The sequence below is a fragment of the Labrus mixtus genome, chromosome 4 (assembly GCF_963584025.1).
Source record: "Labrus mixtus chromosome 4, fLabMix1.1, whole genome shotgun sequence".
NCBI classification, from domain to species: Eukaryota; Metazoa; Chordata; class Actinopteri; order Labriformes; family Labridae; genus Labrus; species Labrus mixtus.
In genome coordinates, this window is record NC_083615.1 from 146,752 (window position 1) to 169,251 (window position 22,500).

The following is a 22,500-nucleotide window of genomic DNA, read 5'->3' on the forward strand; positions in this document are numbered from 1 at the left end:
CGTGCGGGGCGAGTCGGCCATTGTTGTCAGCGACCTGGAGGACGCAGCGGCCGTGGACTTCCTGTACTCTGAGGGTCTGATATTCTGGACGGATGTCAGCGAGGAGGCGATCAAACAGACGCACTGGAACCAGTCGTCAAACTGTAAGTCTTGATTCTGTGTGTTTTATGAACTTTTATAAACTTCCTCCTCCTCTTCCTCACTGCGTCTCTCTCTGATTGGTCCTGTGTGCAGCTCTTAAAGAGGCTCTGGGGACAGGTCAGACTGTGGTGGTCTCAGGTCTGGACAGTCCTGACGGGCTGGCCTGTGATTGGTTGGGTCGAAAGCTCTACTGGACGGACTCAGAGACCAATCGGATCGAAGTGGCCAACCTGGACGGCTCCTCTAGGAAGGTCCTGTTCTGGATGGACCTGGACCAGCCGAGGGCGATCGCTCTCAACCCGGCTCAACGGTAACACACTCGTGCTTTTAGTGCAGTTGTTTTTTAAAGAGGTCATATTCTGCCCTTTTTGGGGTTCATATATTTAATCTATGTTCCTACTTTTGTACGTTCACAATAGCTAAAGTCTGAAAAAAGTGTCTGTTTTCATGTACTGCTCCTCCTTGCTCCCTCTCCGCTCTGAGTCCGTCAGCTGCACTCTGTTGAGCCCACACTGTTAGACCCCACGTGGGCCAAGTCTGCTCTGATTGGTCTGCAGATCCGCTCTGTCGTTATTGGTCAGTTGCTCAGCACGCTTCTCGGAAATTTCAGCATGAGCTGCAGGGCCACAACCAGCCAATGGGCTTAGATCAGTGATCTCACACTGACAATGACGTCACACTGACACATTTTTATCGAGGGGGGCTAGAACCGAGCGTTACATGCAGCTAATGCTACAGCTAACAGGAGGACGTAGGAGAAGCTGCGTTTCTGCGGACTTTGAATTTTTGCACATAGATGTGACTAAACATGCACAGGACACTTGGAAAACACACTAAAGATCATATAAAACCAGAAAAAGAAGAATATGGAACCTTTAAGCCTGCTTCTTCTACGGTGGCTGACAGGGACAAACGCTTTGGAACAGGCCAAGAGGTCTTCATCAGAAAAACAAAGCTGATAAACGTCCTGTGAACACATCGACCATCCAAGTCAGAAACATCAAAGATCAAAGAAAAGGCTGCACGTCCAGAAGTCTCCAGGTCTGTAGGGGGCGCTAATTCGAACTGCATTATGGCAAAGCAGATGAATTAGGCTGACCTGCCCACTATGACGGGCAGTCACCATTTTGTAGTTATGTCTGTATGGGTCTTAAAAAGATCTCAGATTTGAGGGTTTAAAAGTCAGGATCAGCGAACTTAACGAGTCCATGCAGACTGCAGAGCGTGTCTGAGAATCCTCCCTAATCCTTCTCTCACACTTTAAAAAGTGTCTGTGTTTGTTTTAACGCTTCATGTCTGTTTTTTCTCCAGTTACATGTACTGGACAGACTGGGGGGAGGAGCCGAGGATAGAGCGAGCCGGGATGGACGGCAGCAACAGGTACTCAAACTACACGACCTTTAACCCAATCAGGTAGAAGACGTGACACACGGTGAGTGGCAGCTGATGGTTTCTGTGTGTCTCCAACAGAAAAGTGATCGTGGACGCAGACATTTACTGGCCCAATGGTCTGACCATCGACCTGCGGGAACAGAAGCTGTACTGGGCCGACGCCAAACTCAGCTTCATCCACAGAGCCAACCTGGACGGATCAGCACGGTACGGACCTCTTTGTAGACATATTCTTACTTCTTCATTTTTGTTCTTTATGTGATATGAGAACACAGCCTGGCAGTTTATTCATCTCTGTTTTAGCCTGCAGTGAGTCAGTCCTCATAGAGCCCCATGTTAAAATGTCTAACTTTACAGCTGCAGTTCCTCCAGTGTCCACTAGAGTCTGTCTCCTGCAGTGAGTCAGTCCCCATAGAGCCCCATGTTAACATGTCTAACTTTACAGCTGCAGTTCCTCCAGTGTCCACTAGAGTCTGTCTCCTGCAGTGAGTCAGTCCCCATAGAGCCCCATGTTAAAATGTCTAACTTTACAGCTGCAGTTCCTCCAGTGTCCACTAGAGTCTGTCTCCTGCAGTGAGTCAGTCCCCATAGAGCTCCATGTTAAAATGAAACATTGATTTTGTCCTCTCTCTCTGTAAGTCAGAAACTTTCTGCACCTTTCTCTCTATGAAGTCTTTGATCAACACAGATGACAGTTCGTACCTGATTCTGTGTCTCAGACAAACACATGTTGTCTGAGGTAAAAGCGAGATGTTTGACCGTCCAGAGCTCTTCATAACTTTTCATTTTAAACTTTGAAGGTCAGCAGAAAGTCTTGAGTTCTCCCCCTGTTCTCTTTGTGACAAAGAATCGGAGGAGGGGAGGAGAAAACGAGCTGTACAGACAGAAAGAAAGAAAAATAGAGAGAGTATGAACAGGTTGTCCAACACAAACAGAGCTGTGGTATGAAGGCCCCAGTCAAAACACACACAGCTCCACACACACTCCCACTGCATCAATCTTTCCTTCTCTGCTTCAGGCATCTTATCACCCCTCCCCTCTCTCTCTCTCTCTCTCCCCCTCTCTCTTGTTCTCTCTCTCGCTCACCCCTTCTCTCTCTCTCTCTCACCCTCCCTCTCTCTCTCACCCTCCCTCTCTCGCTCACCCTCTCTCTCCCTCTCTCTCTCTCTCTCCCTCTCTCTCTTTCTCTCTCTCGCTCACCCCCTCTCTCTCTCTCTCACCCTCCCTCTCTTGCTCACCCTCTCTCTCTCTCTCCCTCTCTCTCTTTCTCTCTCTCGCTCACCCCCCCTCTCTCGCTCACCCCCTCTCTCCCTCTCTCTCTCTCTCTCCCTCTCTCTCTTTCTCTCTCTCTCTCTCTCGCTCACCCACTCTCTCTCTCCCCATCTCGCTCTCTCTCCCCCTCTCGCTCTCTCTCGCTCTCTCTCCCTCTCTCACTCTCTCTCTCCCCATCTCGCTCTCTCTCTCTCCCTCTCTCACTCTCTTGCTCACCCCCCCTCTCTCTCTCTCTCTTCATCCATCCAGGCGCCCCCCCCCCCCACACACACACACACACACACACACACACACACACGTTTTTTACTCTCTGTGCTGCTCTTCAGTGGAAATTTCCAAACAGTCATTTTTTTACCAAAGTGAAATATTGATTTAAAAAAAAAGCCTCCATTTCTCGATCAGTAACCTCAGGAGAAGAAGAATGAAATGCCAAAAGAAGCACGTATAAAACTCTTAGATTCCAGACATCTGTGAAATCATTTGATTCTCCAGCACTGACGGTTTGTCAAGAAGGACATTCCAGCAGAATCCTACAAGAACATTTGGAAACAAGGATCAGGAAATCATCAGAGAAAGACATGAAGAGCTTCTGGATCACCTCGCCGGATTTCATTATGATTCTAAGATTACTCAAGACACAGATCTCAGGAACATTATTAAAACGTTCTGACCACTTCAGCTGTTAACACGACAACGGCTCCAGCTGAAAGCGGTAATCTTCCGTTTATTTGCGCAACAGTGACGTTTTGGGGCAGTGTCTCCGTCATCATGTAAACTGGAAATACGCTCCTCAGTCTCAGTCTGTGCACATGAACGTTCAGTCTGTGCACATGAACGTTCAGTCTCTGTCTCTTAACATGAACGTTCAGTCTCTGTCTCTTAACATGAACGTTCAGTCTCTGTCTCTTAACATGAACGTTCAGTCTCTGTCTCTTCACATGAACGTTCAGTCTCTGTCTCTTGACATGAACGTTCAGTCTCAGTCTCTTGACATGAACGTTCAGTCTCTGTCTCTTAACATGAACGTTCAGTCTCTGTCTCTTAACATGAACGTTCAGTCTCTGTCTCTTGACATGAACGTTCAGTCTCTGTCTCTTAACATGAACGTTCAGTCTCTGTCTCTTAACATGAACGTTCAGTCTCTGTCTCTTGACATGAACGTTCAGTCTCTGTCTCTTGACATGAACGTTCAGTCTCTGTCTCTTAACATGAACGTTCAGTCTCTGTCTCTTAACATGAACGTTCAGTCTCTGTCTCTTGACATGAACGTTCAGTCTCTGTCTCTTGACATGAACGTTCAGTCTCTGTCTCTTAACATGAACGTTCAGTCTCTGTCTCTTAACATGAACGTTCAGTCTCTGTCTCTTAACATGAACGTTCAGTCTCTGTCTCTTAACATGAATGTTCAGTCTCTGTTCAGTCTCTTAACATGAACGTTCAGTCTCTGTCTCTTAACATGAACGTTCAGTCTCTGTCTCTTAACATGAACGTTCAGTCTCTGTCTCTTGACATGAACGTTCAGTCTCTGTCTCTTAACATGAACGTTCAGTCTCTTAACATGAACGTTCAGTCTCTGTTCTGTCTCTTGACATGAACGTTCAGTCTCTGTTCAGTCTCTGTTCTGTCTCTTGACATGAACGTTCAGTCTCTGTCTCTTAACATGAACGTTCAGTCTCTGTTCAGTCTCTTAACATGAACGTTCAGTCTCTGTTCAGTCTCTTAACATGAACGTTCAGTCTCTGTCTCTTAACATGAACGTTCAGTCTCTGTCTCTTGACATGAACGTTCAGTCTCTGTCTCTTAACATGAACGTTCAGTCTCTGTCTCTTAACATGAACGTTCAGTCTCTGTTCAGTCTCTTAACATGAACGTTCAGTCTCTGTCTCTTAACATGAACGTTCAGTCTCTGTCTCTTAACATGAATGTTCAGTCTCTGTCTCTTGACATGAACGTTCAGTCTCTGTCTCTTAACATGAACGTTCAGTCTCTGTCTCTTAACATGAACGTTCAGTCTCTGTTCAGTCTCTTAACATGAACGTTCAGTCTCTGTCTCTTAACATGAACGTTCAGTCTCTGTCTCTTAACATGAACGTTCAGTCTCTGTCTCTCAACATGAACGTTCAGTCTCTGTCTCTTAACATGAACGTTCAGTCTCTGTCTCTCAACATGAACGTTCAGTCTCTGTCTCTTAACATGAACGTTCAGTCTCTGTCTCTTAACATGAACGTTCAGTCTCTGTCTCTTAACATGAACGTTCAGTCTCTGTCTCTTAACATGAACGTTCAGTCTCTGTTCAGTCTCTTAACATGAACGTTCAGTCTCTGTCTCTTAACATGAACGTTCAGTCTCTGTCTCTTGACATGAACGTTCAGTCTCTGTTCAGTCTCTGTTCTGTCTCTTAACATGAACGTTCAGTCTCTGTTCAGTCTCTTGACATGAACGTTCAGTCTCTGTTCAGTCTCTTAACATGAACGTTCAGTCTCTGTCTCTTAACATGAACGTTCAGTCTCTGTCTCTTGACATGAACGTTCAGTCTCTGTTCAGTCTCTGTTCTGTCTCTTAACATGAACGTTCAGTCTCTGTCTCTTAACATGAACGTTCAGTCTCTGTTCAGTCTCTTAACATGAACGTTCAGTCTCTGTCTCTTGACATGAATGTTCAGTCTCTGTCTCTTAACATGAACATTCAGTCTCTGTCTCTTGACATGAACGTTCAGTCTCTGTCTCTTAACATGAACGTTCAGTCTCTGTCTCTTAACATGAACGTTCAGTCTCTGTCTCTTGACATGAACGTTCAGTCTCTGTCTCTTAACATGAACGTTCAGTCTCTGTCTCTTGACATGAACGTTCAGTCTCTGTCTCTTAACATGAACGTTCAGTCTCTGTTCAGTCTCTTAACATGAACGTTCAGTCTCTGTCTCTTAACATGAACGTTCAGTCTCTGTCTCTTAACATGAACGTTCAGTCTCTGTCTCTTGACATGAACGTTCAGTCTCTGTCTCTTAACATGAACGTTCAGTCTCTGTCTCTTAACATGAACGTTCAGTCTCTGTTCAGTCTCTGTTCTGTCTCTTGACATGAACGTTCAGTCTCTGTTCTGTCTCTTAACATGAACGTTCAGTCTCTGTCTCTTAACATGAACGTTCAGTCTCTGTCTCTTAACGTGAACGTTCAGTCTCTGTCTCTTAACATGAACGTTCAGTCTCTGTCTCTTAACATGAACATTCAGTCTCTGTCTCTTAACATGAACGTTCAGTCTCTGTCTCTTAACATGAGCGTTCAGTCTCTGTCTCTTAACATGAACGTTCAGTCTCTGTCTCTTAACATGAACGTTCAGTCTCTGTCTCTTAACATGAGCGTTCAGTCTCTGTCTCTTGACATGAACGTTCAGTCTCTGTCTCTTAACATGAACGTTCAGTCTCTGTTCAGTCTCTTAACATGAACGTTCAGTCTCTGTTCAGTCTCTTAACATGAACGTTCAGTCTCTGTCTCTTAACATGAACGTTCAGTCTCTGTTCTGTCTCTTAACATGAACGTTCAGTCTCTGTCTCTTAACATGAACGTTCAGTCTCTGTCTCTTGACATGAACGTTCAGTCTCTGTCTCTTAACATGAACGTTCAGTCTCTGTCTCTTGACATGAACGTTCAGTCTCTGTTCAGTCTCTTAACATGAACGTTCAGTCTCTGTCTCTTAACATGAACGTTCAGTCTCTGTTCAGTCTCTTAACATGAACGTTCAGTCTCTGTCTCTTGACATGAACGTTCAGTCTCTGTCTCTTAACATGAACGTTCAGTCTCTGTCTCTTGACATGAACGTTCAGTCTCTGTCTCTTAACATGAACGTTCAGTCTCTGTTCAGTCTCTTAACATGAACGTTCAGTCTCTGTCTCTTAACATGAACGTTCAGTCTCTGTCTCTTAACATGAACGTTCAGTCTCTGTCTCTTGACATGAACGTTCAATCTCTGTCTCTTAACATGAACGTTCAGTCTCTGTTCAGTCTCTTAACATGAACGTTCAGTCTCTGTCTCTTAACATGAACGTTCAGTCTCTGTTCAGTCTCTGTTCTGTCTCTTGACATGAACGTTCAGTCTCTGTTCTGTCTCTTAACATGAACGTTCAGTCTCAGTCTCTTAACATGAACGTTCAGTCTCTGTCTCTTAACATGAACGTTCAGTCTCTGTCTCTTAACGTGAATGTTCAGTCTCTGTCTCTTAACATGAACATTCAGTCTCTGTCTCTTAACATGAACGTTCAGTCTCTGTCTCTTAACATGAATGTTCAGTCTCTGTCTCTTAACATGAACGTTCAGTCTCTGTCTCTTAACGTGAATGTTCAGTCTCTGTCTCTTAACATGAACGTTCAGTCTCTGTCTCTTGACATGAACGTTCAGTCTCTGTCTCTTAACATGAACGTTCAGTCTCTGTTCAGTCTCTTAACATGAACGTTCAGTCTCTGTCTCTTGACATGAATGTTCAGTCTCTGTTCAGTCTCTGTTCAGTCTCTGTTCTGTCTCTGTTCAGTCTCTGTTCTGTCTCTTGACATGAACGTTCAGTCTCTGTTCAGTCTCTGTTCAGTCTCTGTTCAGTCTCTGTTCAGTCTCTGTTCTGTCTCTTAACATGAACGTTCAGTCTCTGTTCTGTCTCTTGACATGAACGTTCAGTCTCTGTTCAGTCTCTGTTCTGTCTCTTGACATGAACGTTCAGTCTCTGTCTCTTGACATGAACGTTCAGTCTCTGTCTCTTAACATGAACGTTCAGTCTCTGTCTCTTAACATGAATGTTAAGTCTCTGTCTCTTAACATGAACGTTCAGTCTCTGTCTCTTAACATGAACGTTCAGTCTCTGTCTCTTAACATGAACGTTCAGTCTCTGTTCAGTCTCTTAACATGAACGTTCAGTCTCTGTCTCTTAACATGAACGTTCAGTCTCTGTCTCTTGACATGAACGTTCAGTCTCTGTCTCTTAACATGAACGTTCAGTCTCTGTCTCTTAACATGAACGTTCAGTCTCTGTCTCTTAACATGAACGTTCAGTCTCTGTTCAGTCTCTGTTCAGTCTCTGTTCAGTCTCTTAACATGAACGTTCAGTCTCTGTTCTGTCTCTTAACATGAACGTTCAGTCTCTGTCTCTTAACATGAACGTTCAGTCTCTGTTCAGTCTCTTAACATGAACGTTCAGTCTCTGTCTCTTAACATGAACGTTCAGTCTCTGTCTCTTGACATGAACGTTCAGTCTCTGTTCAGTCTCTGTTCTGTCTCTTAACATGAACGTTCAGTCTCTGTTCAGTCTCTTAACATGAACGTTCAGTCTCTGTCTCTTAACATGAATGTTCAGTCTCTGTCTCTTAACATGAACATTCAGTCTCTGTCTCTTGACATGAACGTTCAGTCTCTGTCTCTTAACATGAACGTTCAGTCTCTGTCTCTTGACATGAACGTTCAGTCTCTGTCTCTTAACATGAACGTTCAGTCTCTGTCTCTTAACATGAACGTTCAGTCTCTGTTCAGTCTCTGTTCTGTCTCTTAACATGAACGTTCAGTCTCTGTTCAGTCTCTTAACATGAACGTTCAGTCTCTGTCTCTTAACATGAACGTTCAGTCTCTGTTCTGTCTCTTAACATGAACGTTCAGTCTCTGTTCAGTCTCTTGACATGAACGTTCAGTCTCTGTCTCTTAACATGAACGTTCAGTCTCTGTTCAGTCTCTTGACATGAACGTTCAGTCTCTGTCTCTTAACATGAACGTTCAGTCTCTGTTCAGTCTCCTGACTTTCCTCCTGGAGTGGAAACCTCTGACGTGTTGGAAACGTAGGCAAACATCAGCCAGAAACTTTGTTCCTATGGCAGCAGCACACTCCATCCAACTCTTATTGCTTAAAGCAGCACAACACAATATTTTGATGTAACCACACACGGCGTCCATCATGCTGTCATGAGACAGTGTGTCTGTAGGTGTGTGACCGTCCTGTGACGTGTGTTTCATTTACTGCAGACACACACACACACACACACACACACACACACACACCTATTCACACACACACACACCTATTCACACACACACACACACACACACACACACCCAAACGACAACTCAATTAGAAAGTGACCACTTCAATCTGCATCTACCTGACAGCCTGAACTCATTTACCTGTTAGCCCATTAGTCTGCACACACACACACACACACACTCACACACACACACACACTCACACACACACACACTCTCACACACACACACACACACACACACACACACACACACACACAGTCACACACACACACACACACACACACACAGTCACACACACACACACACACACACACACACACACACACACACACACACACACACACACACAGTCACACACACACACACACACACACACACAGTCACACACACACACACACACACACACACACACTCACACACACACACACACTCACACACACACACACTCTCACACACACACACACACACACACACACACACACACACAGTCACACACACACACCTATTCACACACACACACACACACACACACACACCTATTCACACACACACACACACACACACACCTATCCACACACACACACATACACACACACACACACACACACCTATCCACACACACACACACACCTATTCACACACACACACACACACACACACACACCTATCCACACACACACACACACACACACACACACACACACACACACACACACACCTATTCACACACACACACACACACACACACCTATTCACACACACACACACACACACACACACACACACACCTATTCACACACACACACATACACACACACCTATTCACACACACACACACACACACCTATTCACACACACACACCTATAAACACACACACATACACACACACACACCTATAAACAGACACACACACCTATTCACACACATACACACACACACCTATTCACACACACACACACACACACACACACCTATTCACACACACACACCTATTCACACACACACAAACACCTATTCACACACACACACACACACACACACACACACACACACCTATTCACACACACACACACACCTATAAACACACACACACACACACACACACACACACACACACACCTATAAACACACACACACACACCTATAAACACACACACACACACACACACACACCTATACACACACACACACACACCTATTCACACACACACACATACACACACACACACACCTATTCACACACACACACACACCTGTTCACACACACACACACACACACACACACACACACCTATTCACACACACACACACACACACACACATACATACACACACACACACCTATTCACACACACACACCTATTCACACACACACACCTATTCACACACACACACACCTATTCACACACACACACACACACACACACACACATACACACACACACACACACACACACCTATTCACACACACACCTATACACACACACACCTATAAACACACACACACACACACACACACACACACACACACACACCTATAAACACACACACACACACACACACACACACCTATAAACACACACACAGATTTCAAAGCTCTGAACAGAGCTTTGAAATCTGGAGTTGGTTAAATTTGTTCTTTCTGTTTTCCGTTAGCCACGGCTGGCAGACTCTGATACAGTTACAACATACACACACACACACACTCACACACACAGACACACATACACACACACACACACACACACACACACACACTGGCCTTTAAATGATGATTGATGAAAGCCAGTTTCTGCTGTGTTGATATTCTAAATACGAGCCGCTTTGATCGTGTGCCGCGCTGTCGGTGTTAGAGCATTTTCCTGTAAGTGATTCTAAAGTATGTTTAAGAAAAAAAAACACTCTCCTTATCCAACACACGCAAGCGCACGCGCACACTCAAACACACACACCTCATGCTGTTTGCAGAATGCATTATTCGGCCCGTTGTTTTAAAGAAAGACTGTTAAGCGCTGTGGAGGTAAAACTGATCACAGCTATGTTGTATTCATGGTCCCCAGAGGAAGACTCCTCCAATCTGACCTCTGACCTCTCCTCTGGAGCCTCCGTCAAACCCAAATGTATGAAAAGTTGTGAGAACATTCAGAAAATTGAATTTTCCCTGCTGTCTTTAAACGACAGCTCCAGCTCTCAGCCTGTCGTTAGGTTGACTGAAAGTTAGACTGAGACAGCATTTCCAGCATGGAGACCGCCATTGATGGGACTCCAGCGCCCCCTGCAGGGACATAATTTGCTGAATATGTCTGGCTTTATAAGACCTGCTGCCTCTGCTTACGCTGATGAAATAAAATTAAACTCACTGTCAGAGTCGTTAAAATGCTTCTAACTCATGTTTAAATAATAACTACATGGTCATTTATTTCCACCTTTAAGCCGGATCTGTAAAGTTTCACTGGTTCTAAACTAGCAGTTTTTTTATTTGGTGCAGAGAGACGGTGGTGGAGGGGACGCTGACACATCCCTTCGCCCTGACGCTGTCCGAGGAGACCCTGTACTGGACCGACTGGCAGACCCGCTCCATCCACGCCTGCAACAAAAACAGCGGAGACAAAACCAGAGAGATTCTCAACGGGATCTACTCCCCGATGGACATCCAGGTCCTGGAGTCACACAGACAGCCGTTCAGTGAGTCCAGTTACTTAACACTCACATCTCAAGGTAGATGTTGTTTTCAGGATCAGTAATCATGTCTCCTTCTTTCTGGATTTTTCCTTCGTTTCCTGTCATTGCCGTGCTTCAGTCCGAACTCCCTGCAGTGACAACAACGGAGGCTGCAGCCATCTGTGCCTCCTCTCCCCGCTGACGCCTTTCTACAGCTGCGCCTGCCCCACCGGAGTGCAGCTGAAAGAGGACGGGAAGACCTGCAAACCAGGTACTGACCTTCAATCACCTGTACAGTGTGTGTGTGCTTGCATGCGTGCAAACTTTAAAATGTTTCTGCATTTCACTGAGAATCCGGAATAAATGAAAGCTATTGCTAATCAATCTACAGCACGCTACGTATTTATTGGTGTTTCCACTGTCACAAGTTTGTTTTGGTACCAAAAGAAACGATCTGTACCGTCCCTCTTTTTGTGCAGTGTGTGTGTGTGTGTGTATGTGTGTGTGTGTGTGTGTGTATTGTGTTGTGTTGTGTTGCAGTGTGTGTGTGTGTGTGTATTGTGTTGTGTTGTGTTGCAGTGTGTGTGTGTGTTGTGTTGCAGTGTGTGTGTGTGTTGTGTTGCAGTGTGTGTGTGTGTGTGTGTGTGTGTTGTGTTGCAGTGTGTGTGTGTGTTGTGTTGCAGTGTGTGTGTGTTGTGTTGCAGTGTGTGTGTGTGTGTGTTGTGTTGCAGTGTGTGTGTGTGTGTGTTGTGTTGCAGTGTGTGTGTGTATTGTGTTGTGTTGCAGTGTGTGTGTGTTGTGTTGCAGTGTGTGTGTGTTGTGTTGCAGTGTGTGTGTGTGTATTGTGTTGTGTTGCAGTGTGTGTGTGTGTGTTGTGTTGCAGTGTGTGTGTATTGTGTTGTGTTGCAGTGTGTGTGTGTGTGTTGTGTTGTAGTGTGTGTATTGTGTTGTGTTGCAGTGTGTGTGTGTGTTGTGTTGCAGTGTGTGTGTGTGTGTGTTGTGTTGCAGTGTGTGTGTATTGTGTTGTGTTGCAGTGTGTGTGTGTTGTGTTGCAGTGTGTGTATTGTGTTGTGTTGCAGTGTGTGTATTGTGTTGTGTTGCAGTGTGTGTGTGTGTTGTGTTGCAGTGTGTGTTGTGTTGCAGTGTGTGTGTTGTGTTGCAGTGTGTGTGTGTTGTGTTGCAGTGTGTGTTGCAGTGTGTGTGTGTGTGTCGTGTTGCAGTGTGTGTGTGTTGTGTTGTGTTGCAGTGTGTGTTGCAGTGTGTGTGTTGTGTTGCAGTGTGTGTGTGTGTGTGTTGTGTTGCAGTGTGTGTGTGTGTGTGTGTTGCAGTGTGTGTGTGTTGTGTTGCAGTGTGTGTGTGTGTGTGTGTGTGTGTTGTGTTGCAGTGTGTGTGTGTGTGTTGTGATGCAGTGTGTGTGTGTGTGTTGTGTTGCAGTGTGTATGTGTATGTTGTGTTGCAGTGTGTGTGTGTGTTGTGTTGCAGTGTGTGTTCCAGTGTGTGTGTGTGTGTGTTGTGTTGCAGTGTGTGTGTGTGTTGTGTTGCAGTGTTGTGTTGCAGTGTGTGTGTGTGTGTGTGTTGTGTTGCAGTGTGTGTGTGTGTTGTGTTGCACTGTGTGTTGTGTTGTGTTGCAGTGTGTGTGTGTGTGTGTGTGTTGTGTTGCAGTGTGTGTGTGTGTGTGTGTGTGTGTGTTGTGTTGTGTTGCAGTGTGTGTGTGTGTGTTGTGTTGCAGTGTGTGTGTGTGTGTGTTGTGTTGCAGTGTGTGTGTGTGTTGTGTTGCAGTGTGTGTGTGTTGTGTTGTGTTGCAGTGTGTGTGTGTGTTGTGTTGCAGTGTGTGTGTGTGTGTTGTGTTGCAGTGTGTGTGTGTGTTGTGTTGTGTTGTGTTGCAGTGTGTGTGTGTGTGTAGTGTTGCAGTGTGTGTGTGTGTGTGTTGTGTTGCAGTGTGTGTGTGTGTGTTGTGTTGCAGTGTGTGTGTGTGTGTTGTGTTGTGTTGCAGTGTGTGTGTGTGTGTTGTGTTGCAGTGTGTGTGTGTGTGTTGTGTTGCAGTGTGTGTGTGTGTTGTGTTGCAGTGTGTGTGTGTGTGTGTTGTGTTGTGTTGTGTTGCAGTGTGTGTGTGTGTGTGTGTGTTGTGTTGCAGTGTGTGTGTGTGTTGTGTTGTGTTGTGTTGCAGTGTGTGTGTGTGTGTGTTGTGTTGCAGTGTGTGTGTGTGTGTTGTGTTGTGTTGTGTTGCAGTGTGTGTGTGTGTGTGTTGTGTTGCAGTGTGTGTGAACCGAAGCTTCAAAACTTGGAACCGTACCGAAATGTTTGTGTACCGTTACACCCGTAGGTGCAGGTCAGAGTGTATCATCTTGAAAACAAGTCAAACTGACCCGTCTGCCTGCAGGCTGGGATACATTCTGACCCACCGCCATGTTGCTTCCCACAGCGCTGAAACAAAAGAGCCTTCTTCTTCTGACCTGGGCCGGTGCTCCAGTGTCTGTTATATGAATGTATTTAATTTATATGAAGCATGCCAACCAATCACTCGGCCACTGTTGACAATCAAAACAACAATGCTCTATTGTGTCGGCGCACAGTTTGTGTGTGTGTCTTTGTGTCCGCGCGCCTAATTTGTTTTGCTTGGCTGGTTAAATTGAAGGCGTTTGTTATTGCGCTGGCAGCAGAGATTGTGTGTGTGTGTGAGAGTGTGAGAGAGAGAGAGTGTGTGTGTGTGTGTGTGTGTGTGTGTGTATTAGTCTGGAGTCTCAGTGAAGTCAAGCAAAAAGCAGAGTGGGATCACAAACGCTTTCCCTCCTTCCTTTTCATCCCGTCCCTCGCCGCACTCATTTAGGTAACGATGGAACAGCTTTAAACGTCTCATCTGATTGGTCGACAGGCGGAGGGACGCCAGATATTGATTGTTGTAGTTAAAATGCAGAGTAAGAGAGAGGGAAGATTTGCATGATTTGAAGTCAACCAAATGTTTTCAGAGCTCTCTGACACTAAAGACGGTTTAGAACTATAGATTATATTTTGTCCTTTTAATAACATTTAAATATTAAAAGTATATTTTTAGGCCATGCATACATTTGTATCTTAATACCTGAATTACTTTACTTAAAAATCAGGTGTAAGAAACCTTTTCTTCGAGAGGGCTGCGTCCTTTATGACGGTTGGACAAAAGCACAAGTATAAAATGCTGAGACATACTTCATGACTGCAGGTGCTGCCGCCGCCCATCACCCCCTGCACGCCACCTAACAGGATAGGAAAAGTTTCCCCATTCGTTGTGTATTGCAAGTGTACATAGCAACACTGATCCAGACGGCAACCATGGTGATGATAAATACTACCAGTCTCTCAATAAAAGAGTGTAAACCAGAATTTCCCTCAGGGATTAATAAAGTATTTCAAAATAAAAATACAAAAATATTGAAGTGCGAACAGATGCAGTTCCTAGAGAACATTAAAACATTAGAGCAGCAATGTGTAACTCAGACCCCTAGTGTTTAACATGGGTACTGCAGTCTAAATTCTAAACATCATAGAGAGCTGTCTCCCCCCCCCCCCCCCCTCCTCTCTAGAGTCCATGCTCACACAGGTCACCATGTGGTGGACTCTGAAGCTTCAGTGTTTATCCAGCTCTGCATGGGTCTGTAAACCTTTCTGTGTTCTAACCTCTCTCCATTTTTCAAAAGCATCTCCAATATTGATCCTAGTTTGAGCACGTTTCTGCTCGTGGAGCTTATTAGAAACATGCAGAGGCTTTTTAGGTCGGGTACAATCACTTCTATCTGAACCACTTCTCTTGCCCGCTTCCATTGCTGCAACACCTGTTGACCTGATAACTGCTCTCATATCTGGCAAACTGAGGGGCGTCCAAAACGGCCGTGTGGGGGGGTCTCCTTAAAAGCGCCTACCTTCTCTGGTCCAAACAAATCCAGAGCATTCAGGAGCAGAATCTAAAGTTAGAAGGAGGACATACTGGCTGCTGCATTGTTGTCAGAGAAGCCAGCACTTCAACATGTTTCCTTAATGATCAGATAGTAAGATACCTTTATCATCTCACTCTCTACACATCTCACTGATTGGACCTTTAAAGAGCCAGTTTTTAACAGTAGACGAAAACAGTTACTCATAATTAGGGGCGTGTCTAATCTGACTGAAAGCGAGCTTGTTGTTTTTCAGTAACCAATGGGCTGGTTAAATCTGTGTTTTAAACAATGGAATTTGGTGACTTTGAAGAAAGCGACTGCTGTTTAACAAAAGAAAAACAAAAATCTCTGCAGGGAATGTGTCCAGATAAAATAATAACTGAGCTCTCCTTTAATAATGAATGAAACATTTCCCTCATTGTTTTGATGATAAGTAAGTAAATTAATTAATTCAACCTTGATTTATTTTCAAGAAATCTTTGAAGGGCAACCCTCATTTAGAACGACATCGAGTCATCACAGAATCAATTTTAAATGTGGACAACAAATCAGATAAAGAACCAGTAGTTGGATGAAAACAAAGCCACTAACATCTAAAAAACTCTGCGATTTCTAAGAAGCTAAGACAATTAAAGGGAACAAGTAAATACTAGTGTCAGAGAAAGCCTAACTTATGTAAAACAGTTACAAACAGAGGTTGAAGAGTCCGTTTGCTTTTCAGTCGGGTTTTTATCTTCAAGTGAATTTATCTGATAAATGAGACAAAGAGGAGGAAAAAGTCTGAGCAGACGGGGGGAAAGAGAGAGAGACACTTTGAACTGCTCTAAATGTGAGCTCTTCACAGTTGGAGGTGTGAGAGACGCGGGGAAAAACAGTTAATTGTCTCCCATGAGGTGAGTTTGGCTTCTGTTAAATCTGAACCAACAGCCAAACAGTGGAGGATCCCTGAGGACAGCAGAGAGGAGGCAGGAGAAGATCTCCGGGTAGAGAGGGTTTTATTACCACTGATGGATTAGATTCTGTGTGTCTCCATTCTGTTTGTGGGAATAATGATTTAAACTTATATTCAACAGTGACTGCCCACTCTGGTTCCTGAAGTAAATATCCTCATTCAAATCCTCTGCTGACATTTCACAAAATCTTTATATCAAGAGATTAAGGCCTGTTACCAAGACAACCAGCTACCCCTGTACTTGTGACTATAAAACATTTAACTAGGTGCAAAAACGGTGTTAAGACGGTGTACGGATTCCAAGAACTACAATCCACTGCGAATGATACCTCTGCTTCTTAACTGTAACTTTTATAGTTCTTATCATTTTTATATTGTGTGCAACATTTTACTCAAAAAAATATGTCAAGTCCAGTCTCTCCTGTGTAAATGTCTCTCTGAGTCATGACTGTCTACAATGAGTGAGAAGCTTGATTCCCGCTGTCTGTGTTGTTGTCAGAGCCGTGTTTACATGGACGGGACGGCCGGCTCCTCCCCTTGTGTATTTAGATCATGGTTGTTCAAATGTTGCAAAGTTAAGCTACAAGCTAATGAGCCTGCTAACACAACAATGCAGGACACAGGCAACTGCAGCTCGCTTGCGCTTAGAGCTTAATTATGGTGCGTTCCAATTTGTCAACTCCGTTGTGAAAAACACGATGGGAGACGGGTTGGAGGTGTGTCGTTGTAGTTTGTTTTGGTTTCATGCTGGTGTCCAAGGGCGACATCTACTGGATCAAAAAGTCACACATTTTTTCTTTAACACAAGTGTTGTACTATCTTGTAGTTTGTGTTGTTGAACATATAAATTACATTCACTGCAGCATAACAAGGTTATTAGTACATTTACTGTTAGCTAACTTACTAGCTAGCCTGCTAGCTGAACTGCACCGTTCGCATACGGCACAGAGGGGCGGAAAACATTACCATGGTAACAGCCACTCCACCAATCAGACTAGTTGCTGTGAGACTCCATGGTCGTGGGTAGTATAGTGTAGGTTGATAGCATACAAACTTGTGTCTCCTAGGGAAGCATAAACCATGACCTCGAGGTTAGTTTACCTGTGATGGTTATGACACTATGATTAATAATCAAATCCACTATGGAGAAAATTACTAGGATTTTTTATTATTCAGACATATTATTTATTCTTTATTAAAAGTATCTTTATTGTCATCAGCGTAGAGGCAGATCGCAGGAATCATTCGTATAAAAGCGGTCGTCATCAGCGTAGAGGCAGATCGCAGGAATCATACGTATAAAACCGATCGTCATCAGCGTAGAGGCAGATCGCAGGAATCATACGTATAAAAGCGGTCGTCATCAGCGTAGAGGCAGATCGCAGGAATCATACGTATAAAAGCGGTCGTCATCAGCGTAGAGGCAGATCGCAGGAATCATACGTATAAAAGCGGTCGTCATCAGCGTAGAGGCAGATCGCAGGAATCATTCCTATAAAAGCGGTCGTCATCAGCGTAGAGGCAGATCGCAGGAATCATTCCTATAAAAGCGGTCGTCATCAGCGTAGAGTCAGATCGCAGGAATCATTCCTATAAAAGCGGTCGTCATCAGCGTAGAGGCAGATCGCAGGAATCATTCGTATAAAAGCGGTCGTCATCAGCGTAGAGGCAGATCGCAGGAATCATTCGTATAAAAGCGATCGTTATCAGCGTAGAGGCAGATCGCAGGAATCATTCGTATAAAAGCGATCGTTATCAGCGTAGAGGCAGATCGCAGGAATCATTCCTATAAAAGCGGTCGTCATCAGCGTAGAGGCAGATCGCAGGAATCATTCCTATAAAAGCGATCGTTATCAGCGTAGAGGCAGATCGCAGGAATCATTCCTATAAAAGCGGTTGTCATCAGCGTAGAGGCAGATCGCAGTAATCATTCCTATAAAAGCGATCGTCATCAGCGTAGAGGCAGATCGCGGCTAAAAGATCAAAATGCATTAACGTCTCTTTGTTTGTGTATTCTGTTCAGGAGCAGAGCAGGTTTTGCTGCTGGCTCGACGGACTGACCTGAGAAGAATCTCCCTGGACCTGCCAGACTTCACCGACATAGTCCTACAGGTAGAAACACAAACAGAAAGCTAACAGAAACATACTGCCTCGGTTTCGTTGCGCTTTTTTTTGATCATCCCGATGCTGCTGCAGGTTGATGACATTCGCCACGCCATAGCCATCGACTATGACCCTGTAGAGGGCTACGTCTACTGGACAGACGATGAGGTTCGAGCCATCAGGAGATCCCTCATTGATGGCAGCAACGCCATGATGCTGGTTACCACGGAGATCAACCACCCAGATGGGATTGCTGTGGACTGGGTTGCCAGAAATCTGTACTGGACTGACACTGGAACGGACCGTATAGAGGTACACGTCAGACATTTTAGTTATTGTAGGAAAAGGATTCCTGAGCATGATTTTACCTCACGGAGAACAGGAGTTGGTGGTTGGCCACAGCCTTGTTTGTTTAGTGTGTTACACAAATGCTGTGTTTGTTCTGGACAAACTGTTCAAAAACCCAGAATTACACAATAACTCAAACAAACCTACGAATTAAGACAACTGTAGACCAGAAAGTCCCGTGTTCTTAGAGTTTAAATTACATTTCTGTCAATGGAGTCTGGTGGTCAAAGTTTGATGTAGACCCTGACATATTCAGAAAGGGGCTCCGGTTAAAATAAACAAAAATGACCCTTCTTCACAGGCATGACCCCGTAGGAGGTGGTTCTGAATATAAACTGTGTTAGTTTGTTGTATTGTATGATTTGAACTGTTTCATTTTATATTCCAGGTGACCAGGCTGAATGGAACCTCCCGGAAAATTTTGATTTCTGAGAACCTGGATGAACCCAGAGCCATCGTCCTGGACCCCGTTAATGGGTAGGTTTCAGCGTGTTTTCACACTGCAGTAGAAATGAACACTCACTTGGTATTTCATGTACGGATTACAGCCTTTTTAAAATCGTATATGGTGTATGATACCTATAGTCAAGAATCGACAAAAGAAACCTTCAAATTGTGACTTATTCTTCAGTTTTTCCAAAAACTCTGAGGCTCTGATTCTCTCAGAATGATTACCTTCTCTAATATCTCCTGAACTTATTCCTCATGGTCTCCCTCTATCGTCTCCGTCTCTGAGTCTCAAAGCATATAGCTCTGATGATATTCACAAACAGTTAGCTCTTGTTTAGTGTGTGAATGTGGAGAGAAGCTATTTGCACCTTTATGGACACACTCTGATGGAGCTGCACTCTCACTCTGATGGAGCTGCTCTCTCACTCTGACGGAGCTGCTCTCTCACTCTGATGGAGCTGCACTCTCACTCTGATGGAGCTGCTCTCTCACTCTGACGGAGCTGCTCTCTCACTCTGATGGAGCTGCACTCTCACACTGATGGAGCTGCACTCTGATGGAGCTGCACTCTGATGGAGCTGCACTCTCACACTGATGGAGCTGCTCTCTCACTCTGATGGAGCTGCACTCTCACTCTGATGGAGCTGCACTCTCACTCTGACAGAGCTGCACTCTCACACTGATGGAGCTGCTCTCTCACACTGATGGAGCTGCACTCTCACTCTGACGGAGCTGCTCTCTCACTCTGATGGAGCTGCACTCTCACTCTGACAGAGCTGCTCTCACTCTGACGGAGCTGCTCTCTCACTCTGATGGAGCTGCACTCTCACTCTTACGGAGCTGCTCTCTCACACTGATGGAGCTGCTCTCACTCTGATGGAGCTGCACTCTCACTCTGACGGAGCTGCACTCACTCTGATGGAGCTGCACTCTCACTGATGGAGCTGCACTCTGATGGAGCTGCACTCTCACTCTGATGGAGCTGCACTCTCACTGATGGAGCTGCACTCTGATGGAGCTGCACTCTCACTCTGATGGAGCTGCACTCTGATGGAGCTGCTCTCTCACTCTGATGGAGCTGCTCTCTCACTCTGACGGAGCTGCTCTCTCACTCTGATGGAGCTGCACTCTCACTCTGACGGAGCTGCTCTCTCACACTGATGGAGCTGCTCTCACTCTGATGGAGCTGCACTCTCACTCTGATGGAGCTGCACTCTCACTGATGGAGCTGCACTCTCACTGATGGAGCTGCACTCCGATGGAGCTGCACTCTCACTCTGATGGAGCTGCACTCTCACTGATGGAGCTGCACTCTGATGGAGCTGCACTCTCACTCTGATGGAGCTGCACTCTCACTCTGATGGAGCTGCACTCTCACTGATGGAGCTGCACTCTCACTCTCATCAAACCCCTCAGTGGTTATATTAATAATAGTCATGTCAAAGTCATATTCACAGACTTTATATACAGAGCTTTTATTTTGAAGGCATACAATCTCTCTCTCTCTCTCTCTCTCTCTCTCTCTCAGCTTCATGTACTGGACAGACTGGGGCGAGCATCCAAAGATCGAGCGGGCAAACCTGGACGGGATGGACCGGGTGGTTCTGCTCAACAGCTCTCTGGGCTGGCCGAACGGACTCGCCATCGATCACAATGCAGGGAAACTGTACTGGGGAGACGCTAAGACGGACAAGATAGAGGTAGGAGATGTTGTAAATGTGGCAAAAGGTCGTCTATGTAACTGTGAGCGTTGTTCTTATGAAGAACAGAGTCGTGATGTCATGATTCTGCTGGACAGACTCCTGCAGGATTGTGTTGGATTGTTGTCATCTGCCCTGATTTTGCTGGTTTTGATGTGAACTTGTCTGGTCTCCTTCTTTGTGTTTTATATCTTGTCCAGGGTCAGTTCAGCCTCCTGACACCTGTTTCCAGTTTGTCTCATCACATCAATAGTTTCCACAGAAGAAGAACTGGTGCATCATTAAAGTGGTCCCAGAGTTTCAAATGCTTTCATGAGCAACAAGTGTGCAGGCTCTAATTTAACTAAAACACCAGCTGATTTCACTCCTCTTTGTTTCCTGTTTGCATGTTAAAGGACTGTCAAAATAAAACCTTAAAGCCAAATGACTCTCAGATAATAAAAAAAACAACATTTGAGATGAAACCAGCATTTCAACATAGCACCTTTTTTTTCAACTTATTCTTTATTTCAATTTTTGGCACAGTACAGAATAAAGAAATATCATAAAAACAAAACAAAAAAAATAATCAAATAATTCACTGTAAAGAACAAATTAGAAGAATCTCTTCAAATAAATTGAGGTGCAGCCAGTTTTTCTGACATTGAGCACAGAAATCTCCTCTTCTTCTTCTTTGTTTTTTTTTTTTTAAAGCTTTGGTACGTTTTGATTGAGATTGTGTCGTTTTAAAACCTGATATATTTTAAAGTATCACAGTGTTAATAATGCCAGCTGTAGTATCAGCTCTGTAACGCTCCAGATTTGTTCTGTCTTTATGTCCTTCGCTCTCTTAAGCTGCTAGAATCAGTTGAACTTGTGAGATTTCTTTCTGGAGGAGGTGTGCACGCTCAGCAGAGGAAACCCAGTGAAGCGGGGGGGCTTTTGTTGTTGTTTTTGCCCTTCCCCCCTTCTCACCCAGACTTCTGTTCCTCCTTTAAAGCAGGTGTTTCTCCTTCACCCGGTCCATCTCAAACCTTACGTCTCTCTTTTCTCTCTCTGTTTCATTCCATCATTTTTCTCTCACTTCTTTTTTTTTCTCTTTGCGTGTGTGTTGCTCCTCAGAGTGACGATCAGACAGTGTCTGGTCATCGTCGTGGACTCGTTGCTGTTGATTTGGATTTTTGGTTGTCGTTTTTTGCCGTCTGCAGAAATTTGCACAAGTTCACTCCAGTTAACATATTTTCATCTCAGCAGAGAGAGGAAGAGAGAGAGAGAGGAACAAAAGAGGGCATGCCTGAGCTTTCTGGCTGAATGCTTACCAATTGAAAAAAGGTGGCTGCTCTCTCCCTCCCTCCTGCCCCCCCGCCCTCCCCCTCCCCCGTCAGGGTGAATGGACCCACCTCAAAGGGCTTTTTCACGTTTCAGCCTTGTTTTTATCCTGTTGAAAAGAAGCTGCTGCTGGGTGTGAAGACATTTCCATTGTGTGTGTGTGTGTGTGCGTGTGTGTGTGTGTGTAGTACTCTGTGTTTATTACACACATGCATGAAGGCTGAGCTATAAAGACATTTCCTGAATATTT

General features: G+C 44.8%; 1 protein-coding gene across 1 annotated transcript in view; it reads left to right on the plus strand.

Annotated features, from left to right (window-relative positions):
• Positions 1-22,500, plus strand: part of lrp5 (low density lipoprotein receptor-related protein 5) — a 73,135-nt gene that overhangs the window by 13,381 nt on the left and 37,254 nt on the right. Inside the window, exons 2-11 of the mRNA XM_061035048.1 lie at positions 1-143; positions 235-451; positions 1,453-1,521; positions 1,612-1,740; positions 11,306-11,502; positions 11,618-11,749; positions 18,365-18,453; positions 18,538-18,756; positions 19,181-19,269; positions 20,771-20,942. The exon at positions 1-143 is cut by the window's left edge and continues 58 nt beyond it. Of these exons, the coding sequence (XP_060891031.1) occupies positions 1-143; positions 235-451; positions 1,453-1,521; positions 1,612-1,740; positions 11,306-11,502; positions 11,618-11,749; positions 18,365-18,453; positions 18,538-18,756; positions 19,181-19,269; positions 20,771-20,942 (1,456 nt within the window). The remainder of the gene's footprint in view (positions 144-234; positions 452-1,452; positions 1,522-1,611; positions 1,741-11,305; positions 11,503-11,617; positions 11,750-18,364; positions 18,454-18,537; positions 18,757-19,180; positions 19,270-20,770; positions 20,943-22,500) is intronic.